The sequence below is a fragment of the Staurois parvus genome, unplaced genomic scaffold (assembly GCF_062004578.1).
Source record: "Staurois parvus isolate SC_StPar_1 unplaced genomic scaffold, SC_StPar_1.0 ptg001831l, whole genome shotgun sequence".
NCBI lineage: Eukaryota > Metazoa > Chordata > Amphibia > Anura > Ranidae > Staurois > Staurois parvus.
This window is the reverse complement of record NW_028319627.1, coordinates 254,543-265,920: the sequence shown is the minus strand read 5'-3', so window position 1 is coordinate 265,920 and position 11,378 is coordinate 254,543. Positions and strand designations below refer to the sequence as shown.

At 45.6% G+C, this 11,378-nt stretch overlaps 1 protein-coding gene across 4 annotated transcripts in view; it reads right to left on the bottom strand.

Annotated features, from left to right (window-relative positions):
* Positions 1–527: 527 nt before the first annotated feature.
* Positions 528–11,378, bottom strand: part of CLSTN1 (calsyntenin 1) — a 185,861-nt gene continuing 175,010 nt past the window's right edge. For all 4 annotated transcript variants that reach the window (XM_089664088.1, XM_089664086.1, XM_089664087.1 and 1 more), the window contains 4 exons: positions 9,763–9,908; positions 7,411–7,546; positions 6,468–6,652; positions 528–3,972 (listed from right to left, as the gene is read on the bottom strand). In XM_089664088.1, the coding sequence (XP_089520214.1) occupies positions 3,775–3,972; positions 6,468–6,652; positions 7,411–7,546; positions 9,763–9,908 (665 nt within the window). In that variant the 3' untranslated portion in view covers positions 528–3,774. The remainder of the gene's footprint in view (positions 3,973–6,467; positions 6,653–7,410; positions 7,547–9,762; positions 9,909–11,378) is intronic.

Sequence of the window (11,378 nt, the reverse complement as noted above, 5' to 3'; positions counted from 1 at the left end):
TCTCACCCCGTCAGTGTTAGGTGTGCTTTTTGTGCAGTGCTGCAAACTGGAACGAATATTCAGGAACAAAGACTGTGTGAATGTTCTAAAACAGTAGTTGTCACTTTATGAGCTACAGTCGGCCTTAAATGCGGCCCCTGACATCACCTAAGGGCCCCACATAATTTAATGCTTGAGCGGACTGTCAGACCTAATAGAAATGAGGGGCAGAGAGTGAGGACAGGATACATTGGCGGGGGATGGCTGCAGAAGACTTTACAGAGCTGGGAACATGTTACATGAGGCTGGCAGAGATCAATGCTATTACCCCAATCAATGTTCCCACTACAGACTGCTGAGGGCCACACATCATATACCAAAGGGCTGCAGGATGGGTACCAGGGTCCTAGACATACACAAATATATATCAGTCATAAGTCTGGTGTTTGCCATTTATACCAATAAATGTGAAATAAAGTGGTCGTCCACCAACGAAAAAAAAACAAATACTCAGACGCTGCAATGAAGAAGCAAGACATCCCGGGAACTTAGATCCAGAAATTTATTGTAGCTTATAGACTGTTCAAACTGACCTATCACCAATATACAAATCTGAAAGTTACATCCAATGCGCGCCTACATACAGCATCAGAAAGTTTAGAATGCCTTTAGCAGTCGTGTTACAGGTCGCCATATTTTTTATTTTTTTTGCCCCATAAAGTTTTAAAGTCTACGTACAGCAGCTACGGTGAGATTAAAATGGATGTACAGATCTACACAACAAAAACACAGGACGACTGGAGGTCAGAAGATCAAATCTCCTCCGGTTATTCAAGAGCTAGCAGTTATGTGTATCACGTTATCACAGAAGTCATTAAAACAATCCCTGCCCCTCCCCCCCCCCCCCCCATTTTTATCTTACGTAAAAATCTAAGAATTTACACTTATGGTAAACAAAACAGAAAACAGCCAGCCAAGCCTGCAGTCCTCCCGACTGTGCAAGATGGAGACTCGGAAGCCTGTACCATGCTGACCCCTGCTGGTTACATCTGGTCATTGCACAACCAATTGTAGTGATTGACATCTTAAAATCCTGCTCAAGAAAATAAAAAAAGAAAAGTTTACGCAGCGGAGGCAGTTTTTTTGGTTTTTTTTTTTTCAGACTGATGGAATATTTGTGTGTGCAGGTGATGTCGCTGGTATCTATTAAACCAAAAAGCTGCCTCCGCTGAGCAGACAAGTCACGTTTCTCCCCCCGAGATCCTCTTACCTTTCCAACAAAGGACACCTTCAACTTACCAATCACAAAACAACGTCCGGACAGCAAAATGCGTCAAGTCCTTTCACCTAGAAACCTCCATTTACACCCCAACTACCTTCACCAGGCCACAGAACCAAAGACTTAACAGTTGTTGCAAAACAGAGACGCCTAGCAGCATTCAAATATGTACAAATCAATATTTCACCGCGAAACATCAACCGTGACATTGATAGGTCTCTATAAATATATCGCGAGGAGCGGCGGCGCTCAGGAACTCATTCCCAACAATGTAGTGAATAGGCCTCTCTGGGTGTCAGCTCATCGATCCTTTAGTGTACTAATAACGAACGCCTGTTAGTGTTCCACAGCTACAAACTTCCCTGCGATTGGTCATCAAATATCATCCGTGGGATCTGTAATCGACCGTTATCAGCCGTGTGATCTGTAATCGAATGTTATCAGCCGTGTAATCAGTCATCGAACATTATCAGCCGTGTGATCTGTAATCGACCGTTATCAGCCGTGTAATCCGTCATCGAACGTTATCAGCCGTGTGATCCGTAATCGAACGTTATCAGCCGTGTAATCCGTAATCGAACGTTATCAGCCGCGTAATCCGTAATCGAACATTATCAGCCGTGTAATCCGTAATCGAACGTTATCAGCCGCGTAATCCGTAATCGAATGTTATCAGCCGTGTAATCCGTAACTTTCATATCTGTACTCTTCCGATCACACGTCATGGAAGCCAGTTTGCCCAATTTGAACGCTTCTCCTGCACAAAGATATATAGATATATATACAATTACAACTATATCTGGGTCATGTGACCTGCTGTCGTTGCCCCGAGCAACCCGGCAGAGCCAAGAGAACCTGGTTGCTGGAAAGGAAACGGGCAGATCTTCAGGTTTCCAATGAGAGCTTGGCTTTATGACGAACAACGGTGAGGTTTGGTTCGGTGGCCGTGGTCTCTTAGTGTTTCAGAGATGATTTACCAATAGGTCAATATTTAATACCTAACAATCCTTCCACAAAAGAAGGGATTCTTCCAGAGGTAGGAAGTGCATGGCTCTCCAGCCGCTGTGTATATACACCTTCCAGGGCTTGCTGGGATCCTACGCCGGCTGGAAAGCCAATGGCTACCTACACCCAGAATACAGTGAATAACAGTTACTAAGCACTTACTACATTCCCTGTGGCGGCGGGCACCTACCCAGCCACCAGTAAACCAATAAACAGTTTATGCCGCTACCCCCGGGACAGCCCCGCTCAAACTCTCGCCATGTTTTCCTCGCCTGCTCTCTTTAAGCGCACACTCTGATACAAAAGGCGCACAGTTCCCACTGAAGCCGCTGATTCTGAATCTGATCAGTGAAGCAGGCTTGCCGTTGGGGGGGTTCTGTGAGCCATTTTATCGAACAAACCCATGCGCTTAAAAAAAGAAAGAAAAAACAAAAAAAATCGGAAACTTTCCTGTAAACAATATTATCGCCCAGCTACACGAGGCAGAGGGCGACTAAACCAACGAGGGCGACTAAACCTCACATCGTTACCAATGCCTCCCGCCCACAGAATAATAAAACTCCCCCACTGGGGGCCTGGAAGTACCCATACGTCTATATCTTTACTGCTCTGCAGAAAAGTGACATTAAGAAAAGCAAGGGACGTGGAGCTGGCTGCCGCCTTGTCCCATGGAGGTCTCGTGTGCTGTACATATGAGGCAGTGCGATGCCCCGGAAGTCATCAGGAGTTACTCCAGCTCTGTACTCTCTAGCTAGGCAGTCATTCGTACCGAGCCAACAGAAACCAAGGAGAATCACTGGGCAGTGAGCAGACAACAAGCCGCCTCACAGTCTCCTGCAGACCTCTGCCAGCCTTGGGAAAATAAAAAAAAACAAAAAAATATCACCTCACTGAGGCTGTGCCAGGCTGTCACAAGTGCCAACCTGCATTTCATGACTCCAAACCCCTTTACACCACCAACATGGACATAATTACATTGATTTCAACATATTTACAAAAAATATTAAAAAGTTAGTCTTCTACAAGCCCCCTTTCACCATCGGCGGAGCCACCGGCAAAGATGCCAAGCAGTGAAGGCCAAAGGCGGAGACTGGCACCTCAGACAGTTAAAGGGGTTCTTATATTTTCTGTATCAGAGGATGTTGTCATTATTGGACCATGCAGTACTTTGGGTGGAGAACAAAAAAAAAAAACAAACAATAAAATCACCAGGCTTTGTGGAGTCCCTGTGCCCCGTCAGTAAATTTTTGCATTTTTCAGAAAACAGATAAGGAATGACAGTTGTGGTCCAGAAAGAGCAGTGTCCCTCGGAGAGGACATGGTCATTGCAGAATGGATTGGAACACTGAGCGATGATGACCCCAGCCACTCAGCAGGCAGAAGAGAGGAAGCATGGTTGTTCCGTGAGGCAGGTGGGATGTGTCTGGAATGACTTTGTACACGGTGCGCCTGCGGGAAGAGAGGGGGGGGCGTGTGCTGTGGTGACTGGGCGGAAATGACGGCAGCGGAGATCAATAGGTCAGAGTGGAGTCGTCCCACTCCAGCTGCTGCTGCCGGTTGACATTCTGCTGGTCTTCCTCTTGTTCTCCCTCCTCTTCCTCGCTGCTTTCTGATTCGGCGCTGGTGATGTCATCATCTTCTCCATCCTCGCTCTCTTCATCATCATCGTCCTCCTCTTCCTCCTCACTGCTGTGCTGGTCCTCATAGGTCTGCAGTGGAGAACAAAACAAAACATGTAAGAACACATTCAAATGGTGGCCCTTCATAGTTCTTCCTGGGGCCCCAACTTCTCCAACCGTGCAATGATGATGCGAAGTGCACTTGGAGGTGTGAGGTAGAGGAGGGCTCATCCAGTGATGAAGGTTTAACCGCCTAAAGGACTGCGGACGGGCTGTACTGGTACATTGCCGCCTGCTTCCGGGTATAGAGCACACACATGCCGGATATGTTTTATAACTGAAAGTAAAAAAAATACAGTTTTTTGTTTTCATTTTTGGTCTTTTTTCATTTGTATTGAAAAAATAAATCCAGTGGTGATCAAATACCACCAGAAGAAAGCTCTCTTTGTGTGAAAGAAAGGATAGAAATTTAATTTGGGTACAGTGTTACATGACTGCACAATTACCAGTTAAAGTAGCGCACTGCCGAATAGCAAAAAAGGCCTGGCCATGAAAGGGGTAAAAGCATCCGAAATGGAAGTGGTTAAAGTGACCCCACTGCAAGAGAAATCAACTAAAATGTTGGAGCTGCCGGAAGCAGCTCCAACATTTCTCCCTGCAGAGCTACTGCCATTCGATATGTGTTGGGTAAATGTGTGCCTACCACAGGCTGTCATTCCTCTGCCCTGCCGCTGGCTGGACTCAACACCCTCCAAAACCTTCATGAAGAACCACAAAATGCATAAACACAAAAGACTAAACTCCAGCTTTTAAAGCACCTGTAAATAATTGTAAGCTCCCAGGATCAGGCCCTCCTAGCCCTCTTGTATTGAAATGTATTGTCTCCCATTATATTGCAAAGTGCTGAGCAAACTGTTGGCGCCATAAATCCTTTATAATAATAATAATAAGCTGCAAAAGAGTTAAACTCTGAGCAAAAAAAAAAATTTCAGCATACCCCTCAACAGTCAACAAGGACACAGATCCACTCTGTGGGCACCAAATGTCCTCACCAGTCATCACCTTGTAAAGGAAGTAGCAGTGACATCCTCATTCTACAGACACCAGAGCTCTCGGAGTCCCATTAACAATGGAAGCAGCCATGATTGTTCAACACCAGCCAAAATCTGTTTTGTTTTTTTCGTATTTTAGTGTCCCCTTTACGAAAGATATTCCTCACTTACTGTTAGGACTGGAAGAGATGGGAAACCTCTCAAGTAGGGAGACAGATTGCTTCCCTTCCCAATGATAACGGAGTACAAGAGGGACATGAGGTCATTGACATCAACAGTCTCTACCAGGGGCAGACTGACCATTTGGAAACTCGGGCGCTGCCCGAGGGCCCGGGGTCAGTAGAGGGCCCCATGAGATGCCCCTGGTACCTTTTCCATAGGCCTTTTTGAGTTTGGGCAAGGATACAGGAGCCCCATGATCCCCTATTGCCCAGGGGCCCCATGAGTTGTCAGTCCGCCCCTGGTCTCGACACAAGTATGCGCTCTTACGAATGAAAAAGGTTTTAGAATAATTGGCAAGAATCGGATTATTAAATTAGTATGTGTAATTGGGACAAGGCAAGTGTAGAGGGGCCTTTAACCACTCACCCTCCGGAAGATCCACCTGCCCTTCCTGACAAGGCCACGTTTTGCGATACGGCGCTGCAATACGGCAGTTGCACGGTCGTGCCTTGTTTTCCCCCCACAAATAGAGCTTTGGTGGTATTTGATCACCTCTGCGGTTTTTACTTTTTGCATCATAAACAAAAAAAGATCGACAATTTTGGGGAAAAAAAACACAAAACAATATTTTTTATTTTTTACTATAGAACAAATCGAATTTAAAAAAAAAAAAAAAAAAAAAATGTAAAAACCAAATTTCTTTATAAATATAGGCCAAAATGTATTCTGCTACATATTTTGGTTAAAAAAGAAAAATCACAATAAATGTAGATTGGTTTGGGCAAAAGTTATTGCGTCTACAAACCATGGGACATACCGGAATTATTTTTTATACTAGTAATGGTGGCGAGCAGCGACTTATATCGGGAGTGCAATACTGCAGAGGACATTTTCACACTGACACTTTGTGGGAACCAGTGACACTAATACAGTGATCAGTGTACTGATCACTGTACTAATGACACTGGTTGGGAAGGGGTTAACATCCAGAGTGATCAAGAGGTTACACATCCATGTGTGCCTAGCTATGTGCTTGGTGTACACTAGGTGGTGCTTGTACTAGGGGAAGTGAAGGATCATGTTCCCAGCTTTGCAGGGACACAGGATCCTTCACTTTCCCACCTGTCAGAAGAGAGCTCTGCCTGTTTACATAGGCAGAGCTCTGTTCTTTCTCCTGTCCGATGATCGGCAGGTGTCGGCAAATATCCGTTCACCAGGACTCAAAGATTGGATTCTGCCACGAGTTTTAATATCCATTACACGGTTTTCAGCAAAACCAATAAGCACAGCTCGATCAAGATGTGGCTCAGATGGCTATGAAACCTGTCTACATCTGCACTGATGAGGGAGAAAGCTAAGTGTTTCACTGACCTCCATGGGGTTGACGGTGATGGTGAGGGCCGAGTCATCCCAGTCCATCTCATTTTCTTTGCCACTTTCTTGGTCCCTCATGGTGCGCTGGTGAGCGGCACGGATACGAAACACACCAAGGATGATCATGAAGACTAGAAAGCTCACACAGACCACGATGACGATGGTGGCTGCGCTGGGAACAACTGCAGGAGAGAAAGCAGGATGAGAAGTATAACATGTGTGACTGCTCTGAGGTCAGTGGCTCCTTCCCTCCCCAGGCCATCATTATGTGTCACAGTACAAAAAGGCAGCCTGAGAGAATACAGCAATACTGTGTGTATAGAAATTCTCCAAAAAGGACAAGAGGTCCATCACCTTAGGACACTAGCACAAACCTGAGGACTCTCAAGAGTTGGGTAGGATTATGGAGGGGACAACCAGGCGCGAGTCCTCAAAAGTTTTGCCAGTGTTGAAGGCACCAGCCTATAACCCAAGTACCATGAATATCAAGCCTGTGTCCTGTACTGTATGATTAAGGTAACGACTGATCCGCTCCCTGACATTGGACATGTTGGATATCGCGGTACACAATCTATGTCATATCAATGGTCACACTGTGATACCAGCAGAGGGAGCTGTAAGCAAGCTCCAGTTTCCCGCTCAGAACACACAGATTCATGTTTGTTTGCGGTTGTCAGGCTCTGTGTGCACAAACAACCTTATACCAATGAATATGGGAGTTAAAAAAAAAAAAAGAATTTTCTCTGCAAGAAAACACAGAATCAAAGACTTAAGCTTTAAAGCAGAGAAGGGATAAAACATCACGTGACCACCAACAAATTCATGCATACCGGCACTGCCATGCCATTTTTTCCCCAGATTTCATCACAACAAATGATATACTATGCCCCGTATTATGGATCCATAGGGCCTGTCATGTCATACTGTACCGCAGCAGTACCTGATGTCGGGTGTGGATTGATCAGATTGTGCCCGGAGAGATCCTCGAAGGAGTGATGCGCATTGTGGACAAACTGGGGCTGAAATGCTATGTGATTGGGGGCCTCAGCAGGGCTGGCTGTGTGGATCACATTAACCTGAATTAGGAGAAATATTCCAGTGTTATAATATATAACAAACTCGAGCAACAACTTCACTGCTTTATATCTTCTAAAATCACCAAAATGCACTCAGTTTACACTCTTCAGAAAGCACATAGCAGGCAGGCAGTGAGGAGGTGGACCGCCTCCTCACCATCTGCGTTAACCCCATTTGAATCCTGCGGTTTGTGGGGCACCCCCCTTCACATGAATTGGGCTCACGTTCGGTAATGCCCACTGAATGTAACAGCAGGGATCACTGCGATGCAGAGCAATGCGGCCAAAGTATACGTACACACCCCTTTGCAGCTAAAAAGAGAGTGGTAAAACCATGCCTCAATTGCATGGTTTTACTGCCTCCTAACCACTACTGTAAACAAGCCCTGAGTAGAAGGTAAAACTGGGCTCAGTCGCAGCACAAAAAGCTACAGCTTGCTTTTGGACAAACAGCTCTCCAAAAATGAGTGTGGTGGCCTCACACCGGGCTGACGGATGAGATGTCAAAATATGTTCATACCATTTCAACAGAATCTCTGGAAGAACTCTTCTGGGAGGTTTCCCTATCAGTCACCCACAGGGGGCGGTACAGCGCCATTCACCAAAGTGTGAGCTCCTCCATTTGTGTCAAATCCCACAGGAAGCTGCCAATGGCAAGCGAGGGTCAAGCTTCTCTTCCCAGGCAGCTTGTATCTGCCCCCTTGATGCCATTCACACAATGGCCAACCTTCCACCTTACAATTCTACACAATATGACTTGGGGCCGGTTCACACTACATTAACGCAGTCCAGATGCGTTCCGAAAAAATTTCCGCAGGCGCGTTTTTGACGCGTCCCAGTGCGTTTTTATGCATTCCAGTTCATTTTTTCCCCCTACCTTTTTCTTCAATTTAAATAGGGACATGTGCGTTCTTGATGCGTTTTGGTGCGTTCCACCGCATTCCAGTACAGTTCTGTGCAGAAAAATATGCAGCCTGTTCTACTTTTGTTTCTGCAACCGGAACGCACTGGAACTGCAAGCACTGATGTGAACTATGATACTGAAAACCAGATCATCTACTTTCTATGTGTTTTAGTTGCAGAAAAAAAGCAACAGAAACGCATATAATGTGAACCGGCCCTAAAAGTATGACCCCCCCCTTCCAAATGACGGAGTTCCAGGGTTTTCAGGCTACAGCATACAGACATTTTAGACAATTGTATACTTTCAACCTTCTGGGGGCACAATTAGGGAAGACCCCTTTCTGTACCAGCATGAACGTCCCGCGTGCACAAAGGCAGATCCACAGACACATGCTTTGGCCAGTATGTTGGGTGGGAACTCAAGTGGCCTGCACAGATTTCATATACGTATGTTATGGTACCTGTTAGGTTTAGGTGGACATATAGGGGGTTATTTACTAAAACCGCACGATGCAAAATCTGGGGCAGCTCTGCAAAGAAACCGATCGGCTTCCAGGTTTTACGATGCAAAATCTGGGGCAGCTCTGCAAAGAAACCGATCGGCTTCCAGGTTTTACGATGAAAAATTTGAGGCAGCTCTGCAAAGAAACCGATCGGCTTCCGATGCAAATTCTGGGGCAGCTCTGAAAAGAAACCAATCGGCTTCCAGGTTTTAAGATGCAAAATCTGGGGCAGCTCTGCGAAGAAACCAATCGGCTTCCAGGTTTTACGATGCAAAATCTGTGGCAGCCCTGCAAAGAGACCAATCGGCTTCCAGGTTTTACGATGCAAAATCTGGGGCAGCTCTGTGAAGAGACCGATCGGCTTCCAGGTTTTATGATGCAAAATCTGGGGCAGCTCTGCGAAGAAACCGATCGGCTTCCAGGTTTTACGATGCAAAATCTGGTGCAGCTCTGCAAAGAAACCGATCGGCTTCCAGGTTTTACGATGCAAAATCTGGGGCAGCTCTGTGAAGAGACCGATCGGCTTCCAGGTTTTATGATGCAAAATCTGGGGCAGCTCTGCGAAGAAACCAATCGGCTTCCAGGTTTTCCGATGCAAAATCTCGGGCAGCTCTGCATAGAAACCAATCGGCTTCCAGGTTTTATTGCCAAAGTTTAACTGAACAAGCTGAAGTCAGAAGCTGATTGGTTGCCATGCACAGCTGCACCAGATTTTGAGTGCTCCAGTTTTAGTAAACCTCCCCCACAGTGTAGTTGCAGAAAAAGCTGCCCCTTTAATCCATAAAGCCCCTGCTCTCCTTTCACACTCACCTCCACCTTGAACTCGTTGCTGCTGTAGCGCCCATTCAGCTCAGAACAGACCAGTTTGAATTTACGATCAAACAAGGTGGCGGTATTCCAGTTTCTGTAGCGGATGAGATGCAGGACCTCCTCATAGTTGGCCATGGTGTCAACACCTGCAATGCATGAAAAAGTTTCTTACTCCTCTGTGCGGTATGTGGATTTCTGAGGAGACCTCCATTTAACCCTTTTGCTGCCAGAGCCGTTTTTGCTTTTTATTTATTTTTTGCATACGTTTAAAACATCATTTTAGGCTTAAAGATCTAAAGATTACACAAAACCCCCAAATGTATATTTCCTGAAAGACACCCTAGAGAATAAAACAGTGGAAGTTCCAATTTTTTATTTTACATAATATTACCACAAAGGTCTAGGAAATGCAAAATTTCAGTAAAAAACACACTAAAAGTGAATTTTAGGGCAAACACAATAAATTAGGGTTCATGGATTGTAAGCTCGAAAGAGCAGGGCCCTCGATCCCCTCATGTTTTGCATTGTATTGGTATTGTTCTGTCACATGTTCTGTCCCCCTTTGTAATGTACAGCGCTGAGCGAACTATTGGCGCTTTATAAATACTGTATAATAATAATAATATTAATGCACACGGGGCGTTTGAAAAACTCTTCTGACCGCTGGAAACTGACTGCTAGAAAACGTAGGTTAAAAACGTCAGTTCAGCCGCATTTACCTACCGCGTTTATGCACGTTTGTGTTTAAAAGCGTTTTTACAAGTTAACCTCAGGAGACCCTCCCAAATGCCCAGAATGCACTGAAAAATAGTAAATTCACTAAAAAAAGGCTACTAAAATACTGCATGAGTTATTTTATCAAGTCATGCGGTATTTTAGTAGTGAAAAGCATGCATCATGTTTCAGCTGTCAGCAGGATTCCCACTGACAGCTGAATGTAAAAGAAAGAATTGCCGGCAATTAAAAAATAATAAAAAAAAGTGGGGTTCCCCCTCCATCCATACCAAGCCTTTTGGATTTGGTATGGATATTGAGGGGAAGCCCCACACCAAACTTAAAAAAGAAAAAAAAAAAAAAAGGCATGGGGGTCCCTCCCAAAATTCATACCAGACCCTTATCCGAGCATGCAGCCCAGCAGGTCAGGAAAGGGGGGGGGGGGGGTGTCATTGACCACAGCTGATCACGTGGTAAAAAGCCGCTGTGATTGCCTGTTTACCTCATCAAGTGATCAGCTGATCACAGAGATCGCCAGGTGCGCATCACTGGGGGCACAAGGGAGGGCGCGTTCTGGGAGTACGTCATATGATGCGCTCTCAGAGCAGGACAAGCGCGCTGTAGCAGCAACAACTTCAGTACCCTATATTTTCTATAGGTGACACTTCAAAAGCCCCTACAGGAAATCAGTTTAGTGTTACGGAGGGGGTCTTGTGCTCAAATTATTGAGCACACTCTGGCGTGCACGACGACATGCACAACAGGTGTATCACAATCAACATTTTTACTCATAGGCGCGCCCCCGACACATACGTTTACGTTCGTACATGTGGGGGTGGGGCCTCAGAATATTTTCGGGGAGGGGTATTTATTTTATGTAAATCACAGGATAAGTGAGCGCT